Source organism: Oncorhynchus keta, chromosome 21, assembly GCF_023373465.1.
Source record: "Oncorhynchus keta strain PuntledgeMale-10-30-2019 chromosome 21, Oket_V2, whole genome shotgun sequence".
Taxonomy (NCBI): Eukaryota; Metazoa; Chordata; class Actinopteri; order Salmoniformes; family Salmonidae; genus Oncorhynchus; species Oncorhynchus keta.
This window is the reverse complement of record NC_068441.1, coordinates 29,870,789-29,895,160: the sequence shown is the minus strand read 5'-3', so window position 1 is coordinate 29,895,160 and position 24,372 is coordinate 29,870,789. Positions and strand designations below refer to the sequence as shown.

Below are 24,372 nucleotides of genomic sequence, written 5' to 3'. Positions count from 1 at the left end.
TCGGGACTGAAGGACAGCTCGGGACTGAGGCAGATCGGGACTGAGGTGAAGCTCGGGAGTGAGAGAAAGCTCGGGAGTGAGAGAAAGCTCGGGAGTGAGAGGAAGCTCAGGCAGGTTGATGGATCTACCAGATCCTGGCTTGCTGGTGGTTCCGGCAGATCCTGGCTGACTGGCGGATCCTGGCTGACTAGCAGACCTAGCAGATCCTGGCTAACTGGCGGATCCTGGCCGACTGGCGGATCCTGGCCGACTGGCAGATCCTGGCCGACTGGCAGATCCTGGCCGACGGGCACTTCTGGCGGATCCTGGCTGACTAGTAGATCTGGCAGATCCTGGCTGACTGGCGGATCCTGGCTGACTGGCGGATCCTGGCCGACTGGCGGATCCTGGCCGACTGGCAGATCCTGGCCGACTGGCAGATCCTGGCCGACGGGCACTTCTGGCGGATCCTGGCTGACGGGCTCTGGCGCCTCTGGGCTGAGGGGCTCTGGCGCCGGACAGGCGGGAGACTCCGGCAGCGGCGCCGGACAGGCGGGAGACTCCGGCAGCGCAGGAGAGGAGAAAGGCTCCGACAGCGCAGGAGAGGCGAGGCGCACTGTAGGCCTGATGCGTGGTGCTGGCACTGGTGGTACTGGGCCGAGGACACGCACAGGAAGCCTGGTGTGGGGAGCTGCTACCAGAGGGCTGGGGTGTGGAGGTGGTACTGGATAGACCGGACTGTGCAGGCGCACTGGAGCTCTTGAGCACCGAGCCTGCCCAACCTTACCTGGTTGAATACTCTCGGTTGCCCTGCCAGTGCGGCGAGGTGGAATAGCCCGTACTGGGCGATGTAGGCGAACCGGAGACACCGAGCGCAAGGCTGGTGTAGTGGCCAATCGATTCAAACATGACACGACCAAGAACTTTGAATTCAATGATAGACTTTTAATACACCCGTATCATAAGTCGGAGAGCCCCGCAGAACCCACGGGACTCACGACCTCCAGAGCTCTCCCTCTCCCTTTTATCTCCATGCATACATCTTTAGTTCATCCCCCAATGCAAATACAGTTACATCCAATCCGTGCGTCTTGTTTGTTCAGACCAGTAACGCCCACATCTGCTTTCGGCAGATTACAATACCCTTGCTGTTCCTGCACTTAGCTAAATGCATTCTTTTGTTTGTGCACTATCCAGGATCAGCAGACTGTGTCTCCTCAGTTTCTAGTGTGTCCAGCTATACTAAAAATAGTTTACATTCCTCTATTTTACAGCCCTATGCTTTGGCTCTGTAATTAACTCTGTGTCCCTCTGCATGCGTCTTTTATCTCCTTTAGCTTTAGGGTGCCCAGCTGTTCGGGTCACCTTCTTTTCATATGGTTGTCTAAGATCAAACAGACTTGTATCTCCCCTGTGATGTGATTGATATCTGTAATCCATCAGTTGGTCCTTTGGCTGACCCCGTCCTTTGACAACCTCTTTGATCCTTGTATGCCCAGCTGGTCTAGGAATGTTTCTCAGCTATCCCATACCCCCACGGCCTCCATCCGCTTCCTGCCCTATACAATAGAAAATTCATTTTACCAGAACAGGTGATGAACCCATAAGTGTACCCTTCTCTTTTGTTATCAAATCATGCACATAATCTCCCACACTGGTGCCATGTAAGCCGGCCCAAGGAGACGCACTGGGGACCAGATGCGTAGAGCCGGCTTCATGACATTTGGCTCGACGCTCAATCTAGCCCGGCCGATACCCGCGGTCTCTCTAGCCCCCCTGTAAGCACAGGGAGTTTGCGCAGGTCTCCTACCTGGCGTTGCCATACTCCCTGTAAGCCCCCCCAATACATTTTTGGGGCTGATTCCCGGGCTTCCGTCCGCGCCGTCGTGCTTGCTTCGCCAACCTCATTCTCCTGTAACCTTCCGCGCACTGCTCCATCGAATCCCAGGCGGGCTCCGGCACTCTCCCTGGGTCGACCGCCCACCTGTCTATCTCCTCCCAAGAAGTATAGTCCATACAGTACTCCTCTTTGGGCTGCTCCTGTTTCCTCTTCTCCTGCTGCACCTTTGGGCGGCTACACTCCCCTGGTTTAGCCCAGGGTCCTCTCCCGTCAAGGATTTCCTCCCATGTCCAGAAATCCTTAATACGCAGCTCCTCTTTGGGCTGCTCCTGCCTGTTGACACGCTGCTTGGTCCGTTTAGAGTGGGTGATTCTGTCACGGTTTTCTAATGGTGAAGGAGAGTCGGACCAAACTGCAGCGCGTATATTGTGATCCATGTTTATTTACACAACGTAACACGCATCCAAAACACAAACTCTACAAAACAATAAACGTAGTGAAAACCGAAACAGCCTTAACTGGTGCAAACTAACACAGACTAAGGACATCAGGACAATCACCCACAATACAAACAAAGAATATGGCTGCCTAAATATGGCTCCCAATCAGAGACAACGATAAACACCTGCCTCTGATTGAGAACCACTTCAGACAGCCATAGACTCTCCTAGAACACCCCACTAAGCTACAATCCCACTAAGCTACACACCACATACAAAAACCCATGTCACACCCTGGCCTGACCAAATACATAAAGGAAAACACAAAATACTTCGACCAGGGCGTGACAACGAGAGCATACAGGTCACAGTGTTGGGTAGTATATGAGGCTTTGGTGGCAAAACAGATGGCACTATAATAGACTGCATCCAATTTTCTGAGTAGAGTGTTGGAGGCTATTTTGTAAATGACATTGCCGAAGTCAAGGATCGGTAGGATAGTCAGCTTTACGAGGGTATGTTTGGCAGCATGAGTGAAGGATGCTTTGTTGCACAATTCTAGATTTCATTTTGGATTGGAGATGAGTCTGGAATGGGAGTTTACAGTCTAACCAGACACCTAGTTATTTGTAGTTGTCCACATATTCTATGTCAGAACCGTCCAGAGTAGTGATGCTAGGCGGGCGGGCAGCGATCAGTTGAAGAGCATGCATTTAGTTTGACTTGCATTTAAGAGCAGTTGGAGGCCACGGAAGGAGAGTTGTATGGCATTGAAGCTCATCTCGAGGTTAGTTAAGACCGTGTCCAAAGAAGGGCCAGAAGTATACAGAATGATGTCATCTGCGAAGAGGTGGATCAGAGAATCACCAGCCGCAAGAGCGACATCATTGATGTCTACAGAGAATAGAGTCGGCCCAAGAATTGAACCCTTTGGAACCCCCATAGAGACTGCCAGAGGTCCGGACAACAGGCCCTCCGATTTGACACACTGAACTCTGTCTGAGAAGTAGTTGGTGAACCAGGCGAGGCAGACATTTGAGAAACCAAGGCAGTTTAGTCTGCTGATAAGAATGCTGTGATTGACAGAGTCGAAAGCCTTGGCCAGGTCGATCAATGCGGCTGCACAGTGTTGTCTTTTGTCGATGGCGATTATGATATCGTTTAGGATCTTGAGCGTGGCTGAGGTGCACCCATGACCAGCTCGGAAACCAGATTGCATAGAGGAGTATAGGTATGGTGGAATTCGAAATGGTCGGTGATCTGTTGTGCCTTGCCTATGCTGTGCCTTGTTGGAGGAGGGGTGATAGAAGCAGACTGATACGCACATAAAAGAAGCAGTCAGTACTTTCTTGCTCCATCCGTAAACACACAGGGTTGTTTTTCATGCCTCTTTCAGAATTTCCTTAACTTTAAGGGTTGCTGTATCCATTTGCAAAGCAATCAACCCGTGCCAGGACTATTACATTTGGGGTCAAGTGTTTGGTTGAATTTTCTGAATGCTCTCTCACCGCACAGTCTTGCCAGACTGGATGAATAAACTAACTATTGCTTTTATTTTTGTAAACTCATTTGAATGAGCTTGCCATGTTTCTGCTCTTTTCATGCAAACTGTTCAAGTTGGTTGCCCTGATGTGCAGCTACGAATAGCTGTTGACTGTCTCACCTTGTCTTTATTCTGAAACTGTTTGTATGATTCTTTGTGGGCGCTGTATAGATGAACTTTGAGGTAGGTTGGGTTTCCCTTTTATCTCTGTTCCACACACGCAACCATCTTCTGACACTACAATACATTTTCTTTAGTCCTTTCCAGCAATGTACTCAAAACAATCCCATACAGGGCTTTACCTTTTGCTGCCGGTGTTGTTCACGCCTATGGTTCACTCTCTGCGCATTCCCACAGATTTCTTCCCTGAGCTACGGATAGCTGGTGAACAAGTTTTTATGACTCCAACCTAAGTGTATGTAAACTTCCGACTTCTATATTGCAAAGTTTGGTAACAGAATGACGGCACAAACAGCACAAACCGTCATTCTGTCATGCTGTTATCAAACTTTATATCTGCACTGTTCTGAAATATGTTCATGTAAAATTTTCAGTGGAAATTGTTATAAGTAGTCCTTGTGCATAGAGTCGTATGGTTTATTTAACTTTGCAATCATTAGTTTTTGTTTGGCATACATTTTAAAGTGAAAAATCGCATCACTCTGTTACTGTGGAATTGCCCTAAACAAAATATATTTCTCTGAGCAATTGTATTAGTTTAAAATAATATAATTTCCCCAAAATTTCCCCACTGTATATACAATAACCATTTGTTTCTACATTAATGTTTGTGCGTGCGTGTGTGGGTGCTTGCATGCGTGTGTGTGTGTGTGTGTGTGTGTGTGTGTGTGTGTGTGTGTGTGTGTGTGTGTGTGTGTGTGTGTGTGTGTGTGTGTGTGTGTGTGTGTGTGTGTGTGTGTGTGTGTGTGTGTGTGTGTGTGTGTGTGTGTGTGACAACCAGGTGGGCTGGTCATGCCCTGTGTACACCTATGCTAACAAGCCAATGCGGCCCGGGCGTGTGGGTCTGAGAGACCCGTAATGATCATGCTGTTTAATCAGCTTATTGATATGCCATACCTGTCAGGTGGATGGATTATCTTGGCAAAGAAGAAAGGCTCATTAACAGGGATTTAAACACATTTGCTGTTTTGGAAAAAGTACCCATACTTGAGTAAAAGTAAAGATACCTTAATAGAAAATGACTCAAGTAAAAGTGAGTCACCCAGTAAAATACTATTTGTATTGGATTTACAATGTACTTAAGTCTCAAAAGTAAATGTAATCATTAAAATATACTTAAGTAAGTGAGATGATAAAGGCATTGGAGGAAGAGCGGGAGAAGAATGTCTTGAGTGGTGGAAACGGACGCTGCGTCCTCGTCTCCAACATGGAGTAGCTGGACTTTCCTATCTGCTACTGCTCCCTTCTGCCAGTGGAGGGAGCCACACTGCGGTAGTGCCTGCATGTTTTCTGCAGGTATGACTCATCTTGACTACTGGGTTCCATTGTCTCGTGCACAAAGAAATAAAGCTACAACTATTGAGACAAAGCCCTGGCTGGTATTCTCTTGAGTAGATCACTGTCGCTCCACTGCTATTAATAATATAGACATGAAATACTAATTTATGTTTAATATGAAATAAATGGAAATCTAATAGGATTGTTGTCTTACTCACCTTGTATCAATATTAAATATGTTTCTGTGAATGTTTCATCTGTAATAAATACAAAAATAACAAAACTGCCATCTAAATAATAAAGTAATTAGAGATGTGTACAGGTTAAAGACCTTCTTATTTGGGTGTGTTTTCTAAGTTGGTAGTGTCTTAAAGGAACCATATTGAACAACATGTATGCAGAGGTGACCTGCCCTTATGAGGACGAAAACTACAGCTGTGATAGCAAGCTGCATGACCGGGAGATCAAATCTGTGAGTCCTGCTGGTGCTCTCACTCTTAGCCTGGCAGCCAGTCTGTTTATGCTTTGTTGGCTAAGGAAAAAAACAACCTGTACAACCTGTACCCAGGCTATCTCACGATGGTTATCTGTATCAAGTGATGACATTACCTTGTATAATTTATGAAGGGTGCTTTAAAAGACCCAAAGATGTTTTTGTGAAAGATACACATCACCATAACACATATTTAGTCAATTCTGTTGTACTTTACACAGTGACCTGTTCTTTGTCTCTTTAGCTTCTCTCTCGGGAGGAGAACCGGAAGTTTCTAGAGCTGAGGCTCAGTATCACTGAGAGGTGGAGTGAGAACAGCTACCAGTGCAAAACTCCTGACTGCGCTGGCTGGGGCATCTTTGAGGACGAAGTCAACGAGTTTATGTGTGAGCTCTGCAGAGAACAACTGTCTCCTCTGCAAGGTATGTCAACTTTCTCTCTCACTCCTCCTCCCTGGTCCCCCCTTGAATGCTAAAATAAATTATGAAGATAAAGATGGGTGCCTGGACAACAACATTTTTGTCTGCCTCCTTTTAAGGCCATCCACAAAGACAGGAACTGTAAGGAGTTTCAAGACGACCTCCGGATCAGAGCTGAGAAAGACATGGCTGCAAAACAGACCATACAGATGCTGAAGGTAATGTGGTAATAGACAGATAGTTATTTCCCTCTAAGTGTTAGAGCCCTGTTTCTGCTCACCATTTCAATCAATCAGCTGATGTCACAAAGTGCTGTACAGAAACCCAGCCTAAAACCCCAAACAGCAAGCAATGCAGGTGTAGAAGCACGTGGCTAGGAAAAACTCCCTAGAAAGGCCGAAACCTAGGAAGAAGCCTAGAGAGGAACCAGGCTATGAGGGGTGGCCAGTCCTCTTCTGGCTGTGCCGGGTGGAGATTATAACAGAACATGGCCAAGATGTTCAAATGTTCATAGATGACCAGCAGAGTCAAATAATAATAATCACAGTGGTTGTAGAGGGTCTAACAGGTCAGCACCTCAGGATTAAATGTCAGTTGGCTTTACATAGCCGATCATTCAAAGTATTTTTTAATCTCTACCGCTCCTGCTGTCTCTAGAGAGTTGAAAACAGCAGGTATGGGACAAGGTAGCACGTCTGGTGAACAGGTCAGGGTTCCATAGCCGCAGACAGAACAGTTGAAACTGGAGCAGCAGCACGACCAGGTGGACTGGGGACAGCAAGGAGTCATCAGGCCAGGAGTCCTGGTCCTAGGGTTCAGGTAGAGGTAGAGGTAGAGGTAGAGAGAGAGAGAGAGAGAGAGAGAGAGAGAGAGAGAGAGAGAGAGAGAGAGAGAGAGAGAGAGAGAGAGAGAGAGAGAGAGAGAGAGAGAGAGAGAGAGAGAATACTTAAATTCACACAGGACACCGGATAAGACAGGAGAAATACTCTAGATATAACAGACTGACCCTAGCCCCCCGACACATAAACTATTGCAGCATAAATACTGGAGGCTGAGACAGGAGTGGTCGGGAGACAGTGTGGCCCCATCCGACGATACCCCCGGACAGGGCCAAACAGGCAGGATATAACCCCACCCACTTTGCCAAAGCACCACTAGAGGGATATTTTCAACCACCAACTTACTATCCTGAAACAAGATCACGTCAGTGATAAAAGAGCACCAGTAAGCCAGTGACTCAGCCCCTGTAATAAGGTTTGAGGCAGAGAATCCCAGTGGATTTCCACCAAACCTGTTTTTGATTGAACATGAGATACTATCGGCCTATTACACTACTGAACTGCAATATGAAGCCTATAGCGAGTTTTGATGAAACATACTATCCGCCTATCACACTACTCAACTGTGATATGGAGTATATGGGTTTTGATTACACATACTATCAGCCTATTACACTACTGAACTATTATGAGAAGTCTAAAGGTGAACCTGACCTTGATTAAACCAACAATTGGCTTATTACACTATTGAACTGTGATATGATATTTATGGGTAAACCTAACCGTGAGCTTCTGTTGTCTTCTTCGATAGTCCTTACTGCAGAACGGGGAGGCCATGCACTGTCCAAAGTAGTAATTCAGAAGCAGGATGGCTGTGACTGGATCTTCTGACTGATGTGTAAGACTGAGATCTGCTGGGTCACCAGGCCGGCTCGCTGGGGACCAAACGTAAGACAGTTTCTCTTACAGTTACTGTTAATCCGACAGTTACAGTTACTCTGACGTTTACAGCTACTCTGAAGATAAAACAATTACTTTTCAGTTACAGTTATTCTGACATTTACAGCTACTCCGAACATAAGACAATTACTCTTCAGTTACAATTATTCTGACATTTACAGCTACTCCGAACATAAGACAATAACTCTTCAGTTACAGTTATTCTGAAATTTACAGCTACTCCAAAAATAAGACAATAACTCTTCAGTTACAGTTATTCTGAAATTTACAGCTACTCCGAACATAAGACCATTTCTCTTCAGTTACAGTTACTCTTATAAATACACTTACTCCAAACTGTACTCTTACAGTTACAGCTACTCTGCCTCCCCACTCTAATACCCCACCATGCTGGACTATTCTTCTTAGACCTACCCTATGGCTCCATTTCAAACATATCACTATGGTTACCAGATTTGAGCTAAGATAAACTTACCATGCCCAGTTTGACTGCTATACTCTTTATTAAGGCATTCCGATATCTTAGATCAGATATAATCCATCTGATTTCTCATTTTACATCTAAGTAGGTAAACACTTCCCAGTGATAACCTAAAATACACTACATTACCAAAAGTATGTGGACAACTGCTCGTCAAACATCTCATTCCAAAATCATGGGCATTAATATGGAGTTGGTCCCCCCTTTGCTGCTCTAACAGCCTCAACTCTTCTGGGAAGTCTTTCCGCTAGATTGCTGCGGAGATAAGATCATTAGTGAGGTCGAGCACTGGTGTTGGGCAATTTGGCCTGGCTCGCAGTCGGCGTTCCAATTCACCCCAAAGATGTTCAATGGAGTTGAGGTCAGGGCTCTGTGCAGACCAGTCAAATTCTTTCACATCGAACTTGAAAAACCATTTCTGTATGGACCTTGCTTTGTGCACGGGGGCATTGTCATGCTGAAACAGGAAATGTCCTTCCCCAAACTGTTCCTGCAAAGTTGGAAGCTTAGAATCGTCTAGAATGTCATGTATGCTGTAGGGCTAAGATAAGATAAGATTTTCAATAACTGGAACTAAGGGGGCTAGCCTGAACCATGAAAAACAGCCCCAGACCATTATTCCTCCTCCACCGAACTTTACAGTTGGCACTATGCACTCAGGCAGGTTGCGTTCTCCTGGCATCCACCAAACCCAGATTTGTCCCTTGCACTGCCAGATGGGGAAGCGTGATTCATCACTACAGAGAACACATTTCCCACTGCTCCAGAGTTCAATGGCAGCGAGCTATACATCACTCCAGCTGACGCTTGGCATTGCGAATGATGATCTTAGGCTTGTGTGCTGCTGCTACATGGAAACCCATTTCATGAAGATCACGACAAACAGTTATTGTGCTGACGTGCTTCCAGAGGCAGTTCGGAACTCGGTAGTGAGTGTTGCAACCGATTTTTACGAGCTACAACTCAGGGATAACTCAGGAAGCTGTGGATGTTGAGTCAATGGCGTGCGTTGCCAACCTAAATGCCAGAACTGCCACTGAGGGGCCCCACTCCATCTCAATGTAGTGCTGGGTGGGTAGTCCATATGGGGACACAGCATAAAGAATCATAGAGGACCCGAGTGCCCAAAAGCCTGTTTTAGCATGAGCTGCGCCATTGAGGACTTTCATCATTTTGAAGTAGTCAACTGGGTGGGACTTCTTATGGGTTAAGGAAGGATTACATAATTCCATCCAGGTCATCAGGAGGAACCAGCCAATGAATTATGCTTGTGAGCAAATATTCCATAACTGCAGGTGGCAGTAAATCGCCAACCTTGGCTTTATACCTGTTCAGACAACACACTCCAGGTGGCAGTGTGGATCCTTTCAGTTTGTTTACCAACTCATAGAAGTAGTAGAATAAGAAAATGGACCACTTCAAAATGGAGTTGGCCTCATTGGCACTGCTTGTGTGCGCACAGTCACCATAATGGGACAGATATAAAGAAGTGTCCTCTATCATTTTCTATGGTACAAACCGGGCAAGGATGACTCATTTTCAATCCTCAACAATCCTCAACAATCCTCAATTACAGGGCCGGACTGACACATCTGGGACCCCGGGTCACCAACATGTAGGGCAGGAAAACAGCACATTTCCTACAATTCTACACATTTTGCCATGTTTTAGTAATTTACAACATTAACCATGTCTACACGGTATTTCTGATCAATTTTATGTTATTTTAATGGACAAAAAATTAGCTTTTCTTTCAAAAACAGGGACCTTTCTATGTGACCCCAAACTTTTGAACGGTAGTGTAGCTTCAGCCGGCTGGTGTGTGACCTTGGCAAAGTTGGTTTGATATTAGATAGCCTATCTCTGGTGCTAGTTAGGGACCGTCAATAAATTACACAATATAAATGGAACTATATTTTCTTGTTGCACATCTTTTAGTTGTCTCATTAAATGCTTTAAATATTTTATATGAATTTATACAATTTACAGTGCCTTGAGAAAGTATTCATACCCCTTGACTTATTTCACATTTGTTGTGTTACAGCTTGAATTCAAAATGGATTAAATATTATTTTTTTCTCACCCATCTACAGACAATACCCCATAATGACAGTGAAAACATATATTTTTTTAAAATGTTTGCAAATGTATTGAAAATTAAATACAGAATTATCTAATTTACATAAGTATTCACCCCTGAGTCAATAAATGTTAGAATCACCTTTGGCAGCAATTACAGCTGTGAGTTTTTCTGGGTAAGTCTCTAAGAGCTTTGCACAGTTGAATTGTACAATAATTGCACATTATTATTAAAACAATTATTCAAGTCAAGTTTGTTGTTGATCATTGCTAGACAGCCATTTTTAAGTCTTGCCATAGATTTTCAAGACGATTTAAGTCAAAACTCTAACTAGGCCACTCATGTCGTCTTGGTAAGCAACTCCAGTGTATGCCTCATGCCAGCCTTGTGTTTTAGGTTATTGTCCTGCTGAAAGGTGAATTTGTCTCCCAGTGTTTGTTGGAATACCAGGTTTTCCTAAAGGATTTTGCCTTTGCTGAGCTCTATTAGTTAATTTTTATCCTAAAAAACAAGCATACCCATAACATAATGCAGCCACCACCATGCTCAAAAATATGTAATGTGGTCCTCAGTGATGTGTTGTGTTGGATTTGCCCCAAATATAATGCTTTGTATTCAGGACAAAAAGTTAATTTCTTTGCCACGTTTTGCAGTTTCACTTTGGTGCTTTATTGCAAACAGGCATGTTTTGGAATATTTGTATTCTGTACAGGCTTCCTTCTTCTCACTCTGTCATTTAGGTTAGTATTGTGGGGTAACTACAATGTTGTTGATCCATCCTCAGTTTTCTCCTATCACAACCATTAAACTCTAATGTTTTAAAGTCACCATTGGTCTCATGGTGAAATCCCTGAGCGGTTTCCTTCCTCTCGGCAAATGAGTTAGGAAGGATGCCTGTATCTTTACAGTGACTGGGTGTATTGATACACCATCCAAAGTGTAATTAATAACTTCACCTTGCTGAAAGGGATATTCAATGTCTGCTTTTAATTTTTTTACCCATCTAACCACAGGTGCACTTCTTTGCGAGGCATTGGAAAAACCTCCCTGGTCTTTGTGGTTGAATATATGTTTGAAATTCACTGCTCGACTGAGGGACCATACAGATAATTGTATGTGTGGGGTATAGAGAAGAAATTAAAGTCCATGCAACTTATTACGTGACTTGTTAAGCAAATTTTGACTCCTGAACCTATTTAGGCTTGCCATAACAAAGTTATTATTTTATATATTTTTTTGAATACTTATTGACTCAATACATTTCAGCTTGTCATTTTTAATGAATTTGTAAACATTTCCAAAAACATAATTCCACTTTGACATTATTGGGTATTATGTGTAGGCCATTGACACAAAATCTAAATTGAATCCATTTAAATTCAGGCTGTAACACACCCCCCAGGCTGTGGGGGGTGTGAACACTTTCTGAAGGAACTTTATAGTTGGTTTGAGGTTAAGTCGTTGAAATGTGGAACTATTGACATTTAAAAAATATTGTCCCCTAGAGGTTGACACGGGAGTGAGAATTCATTCCTGTCCGTCTAATCCTGTCAATTTTGTCCCGTACTGTACTGATCCCGCAACAATTATATAATGCGTAACAGTTCTATTACTTTCTTGTCTTGTCCCGATACAAATCACTCCTGTCCCTTGCTCATTTTAATTGCATGCTCAGTGCTCACGAGATGAGAGAACCTTTAGCTAGCTACTGTTTTATGCCTGCCTACTGATAAAGGTAGTGATTGAAGACTGAAGAACGCGTGTTACTGTTGGGAGGGACAGGGGCCAAAAAAATTCGAAACAATATGGCCTTCTAAAACGGCTTATAACAAAAAAAAAAATGGAATCCTGTACTTCATGTGGACTGTTGATCCTGTCCCGACCTGTCCGGAACTTAACTCTGGAGTTTCACTCTCATTCCTACAGGAATCCTGCTGGAGTGCTGTTCCCGTGTCAACCCAGGGCATGTGCCCTGCATGCCCATTTGGCCCTGCTCAGTATGGGTTCAATCCTAACCTGGATTTTGAAAAACTCATGCACTGATGTCAAGGGATGATTTGTGTAAAGTTGTGCACATAACTTGTTAGGATTCTGTTCAGTTCTTTGTGAAGACACTGGCTGGTCTTACTTCCAAAGGAACTTTATATTCATTTTATGTTGGAACTTTGAACACCATTGAGTGTCTGATGATTCCCGATATGAGAATAACCTAACGGAATAACATTATCCTGGTGTTTAACTGAGAGTTCAAATGACATTGCTTTATCACTAATTGTATTACCTATTTGGGAGATTGATATTATTTTGCACTGTACATGCAAAATAATTTGTAAATTGTCATATCACCACCTTTATCTGACAGGGGACACTCCATTTGAACAAAACAGGGTTGTGATATAAATTCAAGAAGCATGTTTTCTTTATGTTTTTGTTGAATGGCAAGTCTCCGACCCTGGAAGAATATTCAATATTGTCTTTGACGTAGAAAATAAATGTCATGTTGGCTAATTGTTTAACTTAAGTAGTAAACTGAGACGGGTCTCCATAAAGTGCTAGTCAGGACCTTAATTCATCAATACTAGACAATGTAAAAGATACATATAACGGGGATAACTATACACAGCAACAAGTCAAGCAGATTAATTTGACTTTTGACAGAGCATGTACAACTCTAATGGAGTATTTAACATTAATTTGTTCTGTTAGATTTTACAAGTTGTTATCAAAAGGTGGTAATGAACAATCAAATTTATTCTGTAGTATGGTTTGACCATTCCTCCAGCCTGATCTTGGAAGTGTTTGTTTGAACACTCCAAGCAGAAGCCATACATTTTTGTCATTGATGACTACAGCCAATCTGTTCAGCGTAGACAATTTAACACTGCAAGCCGTGTGTTCATGAGGTACTTTTTTAAAAGGATAATACCATTGCAGAGCACAATGTCTACAATCAAATGTTTGACCAATGTAAAGCATTATTTACTTTGGGAATGAAAAACTTTTCTTGATGAATGATCAAACAAAATAGATTTTCTACTTTTACTGCTTGGAAGATTCATTTTTAGCCCTTAGTGTAAGCAGAGACTGTATAAACCATAGACTGCATTGACCCTAAAGAAATACTGTATAAGCACATAGGGAACTAAACAGATACAATTGTCCACTCAACCTAGGTAGTTTATTTGCTTTGATCTTGTAAATGTTTTAATTGTTCTCATGACATAACAGAAATCAACATAAAAGGCAGAAAAAAACATTTAGTACAATGATACAGAATGAGGCAATTTCTGTGCAACAAAATCCACCTATTGTAAATAAGACTGATGGAGCTGTATTGTTTGATATCCAAAATAGGCACTGCTGAGTATCTGTGTCGCAATCAAGTCGACTACACATGATTATACACATAATTGTGTTCTGTTGAACAAATGAGCAGGTCCAATGAATCACATTTTTTTTTAACTCTGTCAACAAGCTCAAGTGACATTGCTAAAAATGAAATGTGCAAAAACCTTGTCCTTTCTTCAACCAAGCCATTTGGTGAGTATAATGAGTTCTGCTGAAATGTGAAGACATGTGGAACTAACTAAATAGGATTTAATTATTGTGCAATAAAAGCATGGGATCCAGTCAGGGCTTATGGGATATCTGGCTGTGCCATCGGTGCTTTGTCCGAGATCACAAAGCTAACCTATAACTCATTTTAGGCATAACTTATGCAAATTGTCATCCATGACAAATATGGGTGGTGTGTTTGTGCAAAAATTATATTTCCTATAAGTTAATGCTTTAGAAAATGACAATTAAGTGCTAAACATACAAAGATGGGAGTTGTGTATTTGGTCTTGGTACAGTAATGAAAAGGACGTTTTTTAGGGCAGGCAATTTGAAAGCGGGGGGAGCAGGCCAGGGGGCGCTTGCGAGAACTCTGTCATTGTGCCAACATGGCCCATGTGAGGCTCATTTAACTCACCCTTGAACCGAATAGCATGCACACACAGCATCTGAAATGGCACCCTATATACAGTACACTACATAGGGACAAGTATGCCATCTCAGACACAATCACACTCTTCATTGGCAGCAGTTTCGAGCCCAGTGACTGCTCTTCAACTAGTAACCCAAAGCCTTAATAGTTGCCGCTTGCCATCACATAAATAGCTTCATCCCTCTGTGCACGACATTTATCAGTATCCAGTTAATTTATTTACAAATATAAATTAAAGACAAAGTCAACAGTCAAGTCTCTGTTCCATTCTCGTCCTTCATGATAAGGAACAGAACTCCATATTCTCTTTCCCTCTCGTGTACGTCTTCTGCTGTAATAGCCGCCCTGTTTAAGTCTGTACGTCAGCCCCCATTTGTTCCCTCCAAGTCCCCCGCTCGCTCAGGGGAAGAGATGCAAGTCCAGTTTGGGCACCCACTCCAGGGCTGTGTTGACCAGGGTGAGGGCAGCTGCCCCCAGGGCCACAGTGAGCCCCATCACGGCCAGTCGTACGAAGCGTCGGGCCACAGTGGGTTGTGCCATCGCCACCATGGCCCCTGCAGCTGCTCCTTCCAGCGCCTGCTTCTCCCTCAGCCGCCTTCGCAGGACTGAGTCAGGCCGCTGCTGCTCTGAGACCAGGTCAAAGTCTTTAAAGGTGGAAGCTGCTGTCCTGAGAGACCAAGGAAAACATTAACGCCAGCCAGCTATTGTTGGGACAACGCAGGGGAAGTCACAGCTGTTTGGGGCAAACCTTGTTACTTCTACAACAAACTAGTTCTATAGTTCACCTATACTACTAGTGGTATAGGAGAGCAAACCTCAGAAGGACGGACATGTATTTTCCTAAATATACAGTACCTTAGCTTGGGGTATGTATAAGTTAAAATTCACGTGTTATTGTTTAAATATGCTGGGAATAAGTACATGATAGTAACAGTCATACAGGCTAATGAGAAGGAAGGAACAGAATTCTCTTAGTATCAGGTTATTAAAGCGACAGTTCACACCATCTCACCCGAGCGTGTTGAGGGGCTGTGACTCAACAGCAGGTAGCAGAGGGAGGGTGCGAAAGAGAGCAAAAGACAGACAGGAGATAGGAGGTAGAGGATCTGTAGGGGGGGATCCATGGGAGACTGTGGCAAAAAGAGACAAGCGAGAAAGTAGGTAGACAATCTTACTGTTGACTGTACTGTTGGGCAGCCTCCCTGGCCAGCTCGGAGGGGGGGAACTGGACAAAGAGGTCTCCTGCACGGCTGATGAGTGTCTCGTAGGGCAGGTCCTGGGGGATCTGGGACAGGAGGTGGTGCACCGACGCCATGTCACACTCACAGTCCAACACCTCGTCCTCTCGGTACAGCACAATCTGGAATAGACACCGACCAAACAGTGCACACACAATACAACAACTCGTTTACAGCATGCGGTATATGGCCTATGCCAAGGTTTCCCAAACTCTGTATTGGGGCCCCCTCGGTGTACGTTTTGGTTTTTATCCTACCACTACACAGCAGATTCAAATAACCAACTCATCAAGGTTTGATTATTTGAATCAGATGTTTAGTGCTAGGGCAAAAAGTTTGGGAAACCCTGGTCTATGAATCTATTGAATCTATTGCAGTTTTATTAAACTCCTCAGGGGCAATTTAGAAGCTATTGTCCAAAGGGAAGAGCACAGCATAAATGGTTAGCTAAGCTCTGCTGCAAAAATAAAAAATATGTTTTTCATAAGCAAACACTTGATTTGAGGCACATTTGAACTCTAAGAATGATCTAGCCCCTGACCAAAGGAAAAAAGGAGAGGGTTATGTTGGGCTCCACTTTAGAGGACACTCACCACAGCAGCAAAGTAGATTGGCATCAGAGGATGGCAGGCCAGGAAGAAGTCATACAACCGCACAACGTGGCGGAAATCTGATAGGACGTGGCCAAACCAGGTGATGAGCCAGCTAAGGGCAAAGATGGTGCCCACCTCTGCCCTGGAGACACATTCAGTGGAACATTAGTAAAATTATTGGTATTGTATCTTCATTAGTTGTGCTCATTGATTATTTGACTAGTTACTGATTGTACTAACAGAACAAGAGAAGAGATGCTTACTGCTGCATGAAGTCATGCACCTCTGGGTTGATCCTCTCGATGATTGGCATCAGATAGTTAAGGATGTGTTTAGTGTTGTCCATAGTTGGGTCCATAAAGTCCCTGCAGTAAAGGAACAGCAAAGGACCACAACGTGACAAATTGAACCAGGATTAGGCTGGCTACGTTCTCTTTTCTGTTCTCTTAACCCCCATTTTAAAGCCAAGCTCCTGTGTGAATGGAACACCAAAACAGACAAAGACCCACCTGAGGTGGTGCGTAGAGAGTTTCTCTACCAGAGCAGTGGCCAGACGTTCGTCCAGCACAAGTAGGAAGGTGACCACGATGTCGTGGTAGCCCTGGTAGTAGTGCAGCTGGGTGTTCCTTCCCAGCACCCGCAGGATGATGTCAATCAGCTCCTCCTGGAGGCCCTCACGCTGCTTGTCTGGCATGCCTAAACAGGGAGAGAGGTCAAAGATACTTCTCTCTATATATCAACGATGTCACTCTTTCTGCAGGTGATTCTTTGATCCACCTCTACACAGACGACACCATTCTGTATACATATGGTCCTTCTTTGGACACTGTTAACAAACCTCCAGACGAGCTTCAACGCGATACAACACTCCTTCCGTGGCCTCCAACTGCTCTTAAAAATGCTAGTAAAACGAAATGCATGCTCTTCAACCGATCGCTGCCCGCACCCGCCCGCCCAGCATCACTACTCTGGACGGCTCTGACTTAGAATATGTGGACAACTATAAATACCTAGGTGTCTGGCAAGATTGTAAACTCTCCTTCCAAACTCATTAAGTATCTCCAATCCAAAATTAAATCGGCTTCCTATTTTGCAACAAAGCCTCCTTCACTCATGCTGCCAAAAATACCCTCGTAAAACTGACTGTCCTACCGATCCTCGACGATGTAATTTACAAAATAGCCTCCAACACTCTACTCAGCAAATTGGATGCAGTCGATCACAGTGCCATCTGTTCTGTCACCAAAGCTCCATATACTACCCACCACTGTGACCTGTATGCTCTCGTTGGCTGGTCCTCGCTACATATTCGTCGCAGTTGTAAATGAGAACTTGTTCTCAACTGGCCTACCTGGTTTAATAAAGGTGAAATAAATTGAAATAAATGAATAACTTGGCCTTTATGCACTGATGTCAACAGGAACTCAGTCATACACCTTAGAGAATTTGCAATATACTGTATTACCTCCCAGTGGAGGAGTGTGAATGTGTGTGTGAATGTGTCCATAGACAAAACAGAAGGCCTTATAATGTCCAAAAAGCTTCTTGGCCAAATGTCAATAGTCCCACACAAAATCAACAGTTCAATAAAACAAACTCACGTAACCTCCCTTTAACTAAAAAGTCAAAAAGTTCATTATTAGTTCGCCAAAGGTACTGAAAATAAAAGAGAACATAGCACAAAGAGATAAATTATTTCAGTGTAAAGAACTGAAGGAGATAGAAAGAGCTCTTTCTATCTCCTTCAGTTCTTTACACTGAAATAATGTATCTCTTTGTGCTGTGTTCCCTTTTATTTTCAGTACCTTTGGCGAACTAATAATGAACTTTTTAGCTGTTGATCCAGGCTTGAACGTGCATTCGTCCATCTGACACAATCGTTGGTTGTTTGACAAAAGCTTGCAACAATGTTGCTAGTAATCCATGTGATCAGAGGCTTGAACGGTTCTAAAGCATCAGGGGTAGCGCGATAAAGACGATCAAACTTTAAAATATATAAACTAAGCACGCTGAAACTACAATACTTCTTCAGAGTTGCACACACCGTCAAACTGCCGCGCTAACCGATAGCCCCTACACAGAGCCGGAAGAGTCATCTTTATTTCCTCCTTCGTGACTGCTGCTGCACTCTTAAAGTGGCAGCGCACGGTGAAGACTCTGTGCAGGATTTCGCCATAAAACCATCATGCCTTTAATTTACAAAAATGGCAAAACTTTCCCGGACCATGCCCGAGAAACAAGCATGGCAGAATTTCAAAGCGCTCAGTAAATCAGATTCTTCTTTATCAATTTTTGGACTTTCTTAATAATAATAATAATTATTATTATTATTATTAGGTGGGTGCATATTTGTCCATGTGCTTTTTGCATATCCCAACTCCATCTCGGGCAAGTTCCGCCATTAACAACAGCAACATTGCTGCAATTGGGGTTAAGTGCTATATTCAAGGGCACACCGGCAGATTTGTACCTTGTCGGCTACGGGATTCAAACTACCAACCTTTAGGTTACTGGGCCAATGCTCCAACCGCTAGGATTGCTGCTGCTTTAATAAAGAAAGTAGTGACACATAGAACACCCTCCAAAAGAAACAAATACAAAATGACAGAGTTGCATACCTGTACATCTGCATCACACAAGTCAAATTCAAGAGGGACAGCCAAAACAGACAATGACAAAACACAACCTGACATGATTTAGTGCTATTCTAAGAACACAGTCTGAGGTGTGCATGCATACCCCACAAGACATGCCACAGGTCTCTTCACAAGTCCAGAACAGACTATGTGAGGCGACAGTACTACAGAGACATGACTACATGGAACTCTATTCCACATCAGGTAACTGATGCAAGCAGTAGAATCTGATAACAAAAAAAAAGATAAAAATACACCTTAAGGAACAGCAGGGACTGATAAGACACAGGTACAGACACACGCATACAGGCGCTAGCAAATGCACTCTACACACACATGCACATTGTAATATTGTTGTATGGTGGCATCATACATTTTGTGTTGTAGATATGTAGTGGTGTAACAATGTTACATGATGTAGTGTTTTATCTTTTGTTTTATGTGTAATGTGGGGAGGCAGGTAAGCCTAGTAGTTAGAGCTTTGGGCAAGTAACCCAAAAAGTTGCTGGATTGAATCCCAGAGCTGACAAGGTAAAAAAAAAATATTATAATAATTCTGCCTGAACAAGGCAGTTAACCCACTGTTCCCCGGTAGGCCGTTATTGTAAAAAAGAATTTGTTCTTAACTGACTTGCCTAGTTAAATAAAGGTTAAATTAAAAATACAAATGTGAGTGCCTTAATGTGTTTGGACCCCAGGAAGAGTATCTGCTGCCTTGGCTAATGGGGATCCCTAATAAATACAAATGTGTGTCACTCACCAGGAGGGAACCTTTTAAGGGAACGCTGGACATCCAACAGCACCTGGTTATAGTCCTTATTATTCTCCCTCTCTATTTCCTCTGGAGAAAAGACAATGGGAAAAGGGTGAATATGTGCCCCTGCACTTAATTGTGGTCTAGTATCCTTTGTAGCCTCAGTGGCATCTATGGTCTGTCAGTAGCAGTGCCCACTGCCCAGGTAGCTTACCTGGTTTCTCAGGCAGGGTGTCGGTAGGCACATTCAGCAGCCGGGGCCACACTTTACAGCGGATCTCGTCTGTGAGCAGCCCCCCCTCACTGATGGCCATCCTCCTTAGTGCCGCCACATCCACAGGCGTCACATTCAGGGCCTGAGAGATCTCTGCCACCTTCCTCTTCCTCCGGGAGTCGCCATCTGTCCACATGACAATGGTTCAGCTGAGGTCCCTCAACCCACAGCAGCTACAGTAACACAGTGGCCATTAGCCAGAACATCCTCCGGAGATAGCTATACTCGGAAGTGGAGAGGCCAAACGGCCAACAGACAACCAAGTACATCACTCACAAAACTGAACTGCAGACTCCCAGCTCACTAAAGTGAGGGAAGACTCCAGTAAAATAACCAACTTCTCAGAGTTGCCAGCCATCATGTAATGTAGTGAGCCCACTTCATGACCTTATGCCTGGATTTGTAAGACAGTCCCCCTGCACTTTGCTTGATAGTGATGCCACTATGCCACACAATGGGAATAATTGTGTGTTTACAGTATGAAGAAATGTGAGTTATTTAGGTACCTAAAATGTCTTTCAAGGAAGCCAGTAATTACTAGTAGTATTTATTATTGTCCTTATGTTTGATGAATTACTTAGGAGACCATGTCTCCATATCAACGGGTAACCTTACCAGTCAATTATATGTTTTTAGATAACGTTAGCGAACGTTAATGCAATTAGCTAGTTAGCTAGGTACTTTTTCCAGCTCGTGACATTCGCTAGCTAGTTAATCTAACACGAATTACGCGCAAACATAACAAATATCTAACTAGTTAGACAGACACCTTCCGACTAATTCAGGTAACTAGTTAGCTAGCTAACGTTAACTAAAAACACACACATTATATATATATATATATATACACATTTTTAAACAAATGTCCATTACGCCATCTAGCAATACATACCTTGTTTTCCTATCCCATTCAAAGGTGAAGACGCACCAACACTTCTAGATCTTTTCATGGTTTCCACGATAGTCCTATTGTCATCGTAGATTACTTGATCGATATAATTTTCTTCCACAACCAAATTGATTATACATTACAAATGGTTACTCCTACAAGCTAGAGACATAGCCAGTTGCCAAGCTGGTCCAGTGAAATAGGCCAAATCATTATTGCCTGCACAAGGTAGCTAGCTGCTGCTGCTGCTGCTTGCTGCTTGCTGCTGCTGCTTCCTTCTTCTTTGGGATTGGGTTGTCGGATCGCAGCCAACATTTAAGGTGTTTACACCGCCACCTACTGTACTGGAGTGTGTGGAAGGTCACGGCCTTCCTACAGTACATTAAATTGTCTTCATGTGTTTCTCTAAGAAAGTGAACTAGAGCCCTAGTCTCCACTTTTTTTCCCCACACTACACCACCTCAACCCTGTTCAGCCTCTCCAACATTTTCACACAATCTCTCCTTATCTAAGTCATACAGTTCACAAAATATTAGGACCATGAGGACTGCCTCTGAGCGGTTGGGTCGGCTGTTTGGAGTGTTTATCCGATAGGATAAAAAATGAATCATAATAATAATGCCCACCCACTTCTAAAAACCAATGTTGCGCCTCTGATTATTTTTATATGCACATTTTCATGGACCAGTTTAATTTCAATAATTAAGTTTTCGTTTGTAAAAAAAGGGTGTAGTGTATACACCTTTGTGTTATAGTTGGGCTGACAGTGAGGACTTGTGAAGAGCAGAATCAACAGCCTCTGCATAATTGGTGTCCATATCATCAACAAACTAACATGGTCCAAACACACCAATACAGTCGTGAAGAGGGCACGACAACATCTATTCCCCCTCAGGAGACCAAAAAGATTTGACATGGGTCCGCAGATCCTCAAAAACGTATACAGCTGCACCATCGAGAGCATCCTGACTGGTTGCATCACCGCTTGGTATGGCAACTGCTCGGGTTCCGACCGCAAGGCGCTACAGAGGGTAGTGCGTACGGCCCAGTACATCACTGGTGCCAAGCTTCCTGCCATCCAGGACCTATATACCACGCGGTGTCAGAGGAGGCCCTAAAATTGCCAAAGACTCCAGCCACCCTAGTCATAGGCTGTTCTCTCTGCTACCACACGGCAAGAGGTACCGGAGCTCCAAGTGTAGGTCCAAAATGCTTCTTAACAGCTTCTACCCCCAAGCCATAAGACTGCTGAATAGCTGATCAAATGGCTACCCGGACCATTTGCATTGACAACCCCCCCCCTTTTTTTTAGGCTGCTGCTACTCACTATTTATTATCTATTATCAATGCATAGTCACTTTACCCCTACCTACATGTACAAATTACCTCATTTACCTCGACTAACCTGTACCCCCACACACTGACGCTGTACCGGTACCCCATGTATATAGCCTCGTTGTTATTTTATTGATGCTCTTTTATTTTTTACTTTAGTTTATTTAGTAAATATTTTTCTTAACTCTTATTTTTCTGAAAACTGCATTGTTGGTTAAGGCCTTGTAAGTAAGCATTTCACGGTAAGGTATTCGGCGCATGTGACAAATAAATTAGATTTGTTTTGTTTCAGATCTACACATGTGCCTACGGAGTAGAGGTTAGGGTTTCTTCTAGACAGGACAGAGCATAACTACTGGCCCAGTAAGCCCATGCCCTAGAGCTATCCCTTATTAGGACAGTGGTTATGAGGACGTCGATGGAATATTCTCAGAACCCACCGAAAACTGGACACAATGTTCTTGCAACATTCCTATGAAACGTGCCTTGAACATTCATATCTTAAATTATAAGAACATGGTAATACACCTATGAAAACATTAACGACCTAATGAGACTCTTAACGGAACGTTCTCTAAAGTTCTGGAAACGTTTGTTACCCGTGTACCAAGCCTAAAACGTCTGTACTAACATACACTGCTCAAAAAAATAAAGGGAACACTAAAATAACACATCCTAGATCTGAATGAATGAAATATTTTTATTAAATACTTTTTTCTTTACATAGTTGAATGTGCTGACAACAAAATCACAATAAAAATTATAAATGGAAATCAAATTTATCAACCCATGAAGGTCTGGATTTGGAGTCACTCAAAATTAAAGTGGAAAACCACACTACAGGCTGACCCAATTTTGACGTAATGTCCTTAAAACAAGTCAAAAAGAGGATCAGTAGTGTGTGTGGCCTCCACGTGCCTGTATGACTTCCCTATAACGCCTGGGCATGCTCCTGATGAGGTGGCGGATGGTCTCCCGAGGGATCTCCTCCCAGATCTGGACTAAAGCATCTGCCAACTCCTGGACAGTCTGTGGTGCAACGTGGCGTTGGTGGATGGAGCGAGACATGATGTCCCAGATGTGCTCAATTGGATTCAGGTCTGGGGAACGGGCGGGCCAGTCCATAGCATCAATGCCTTCCTCTTACAGGAACTAATGACACACTCCAGCCACATGAGGTCTAGCATTATCTTGCATTAGAAGGAACCCAGGGCCAACAGCACCAGCATATGGTCTCAGGGATCTCATCTCTGAGGATCTCATCTCGGTACCTAATGGCAGTCAGGCTACCTCTGGCGAGCACATGGGTGTGCGGCCCCCCAAAGAAATGCCACCCCACACCATGACTGACCCACCTCCAAACCGGTCATGCTAGAGGATGTTGCAGGCAGCAGAACGTTCTCCACGGCGTCTCGAGACTGTCACGTCTGTCACATGTGCTCAGTGTGAACCTGCTTTCATCTGTGAAGAGCACAGGGCGCCAGTGGCGAATTTGCCAATCTTGGTGTTCTCTGGCAAATGTCAAACGTCCTGCACGGTGTTGGGCTGTAAGCACAACCCCCACCTGTGGATGTCGGGCCCTCATACCACCCTCATGGAGTCTGTTTCTGACCGTTTGAGCTGACACATGCACATTTGTGGCCTGCTGGAGGTCATTTTGCAGGGCTCTGGCAGTGCTCCTCCTTGCACAAAGGCGGAGGTAGCGGTCCTGTTGCTGGGTTGTTGCCCTCCTACGGCCTCCTCCACGTCTCCTGATGCACTGGCCTGTCTCCTGGTAGCGCTTCCATGCTCTGGACACTACGCTGACAGACACAGCAAACCATCTTGCCACAGCTCGCATTGATGTGCCATCCTGGATGAGCTGCACTACCTGAGCCACGTTTGTGGGTTGATGACTCCGTCTCATGCTACCACTAGAGTGAAAGCACTGCCAGCATTCAAAAGTGACCAAAACATCAGCCAGGAAGCATAGGAACTGAGAAGTGGTCTGTAGTCACCACCTGCAGAACCACTCCTTTATTGGGGGTGTCTTGCTAATTGCCTATAATTTCCACCCGTTGTCTATTCCATTTGCACAACAGAATGTGAAATTTGTCAATCAGTGTTGCTTCCAAAGTGGACAGTTTGATTTCACAGAAGTGTGATTGACTTGGAGTTACATTGTGTTGTTTAAGTGTTCCCTTTTTTTTTGAG

General features: G+C 43.9%; 1 protein-coding gene and 1 pseudogene across 2 annotated transcripts; one reads left to right on the top strand and one right to left on the bottom strand.

Annotated features, from left to right (window-relative positions):
• Nucleotides 1-3,973: 3,973 nt before the first annotated feature.
• Nucleotides 3,974-12,515, top strand: LOC118399890 (ranBP-type and C3HC4-type zinc finger-containing protein 1-like; annotated as a pseudogene).
• Nucleotides 12,516-13,623: 1,108 nt separating this feature from the next.
• Nucleotides 13,624-21,121, bottom strand: LOC118400434 (TBC1 domain family member 20-like). 2 transcript variants are annotated; one of them, XM_035797307.2, is made up of 8 exons: nucleotides 20,848-21,121; nucleotides 19,896-20,128; nucleotides 19,688-19,768; nucleotides 16,801-16,987; nucleotides 16,555-16,656; nucleotides 16,292-16,433; nucleotides 15,636-15,820; nucleotides 13,624-15,127 (listed from the first exon to the last, which is right to left on the bottom strand). In XM_035797307.2, exons 2-8 carry the CDS (start codon nucleotides 20,089-20,091, stop codon nucleotides 14,860-14,862), a joined length of 1,161 nt encoding a protein of 386 aa, XP_035653200.1. In that variant the 5' UTR covers nucleotides 20,092-20,128; nucleotides 20,848-21,121; the 3' UTR covers nucleotides 13,624-14,859. The 2 variants fall into 2 exon arrangements, with proteins under 2 accessions (XP_035653200.1, XP_035653199.1); XM_035797306.2 differs by having other exon boundaries at nucleotides 19,896-20,081.
• Nucleotides 21,122-24,372: the final 3,251 nt, after the last annotated feature.

What these genes read in the sequence shown, in the direction of transcription:
- LOC118400434 (XM_035797306.2), bottom strand. Translation starts at nt 20,905, where the DNA reads ATGAAAAGATCTAGAAGTGTTGGTGCGTCTTCACCTTTGAATGGGATA. An exon ending in CACCCTGCCTGAGAAACCAG is followed by an intron (nt 19,769 to 19,895) that starts GTAAGCTACCTG and finishes TCTTTTCTCCAG; the next exon opens with AGGAAATAGAGAGGGAGAAT. An exon ending in CTCTCTACGCACCACCTCAG is followed by an intron (nt 16,657 to 16,800) that starts GTGGGTCTTTGT and finishes CCTTTACTGCAG; the next exon opens with GGACTTTATGGACCCAACTA.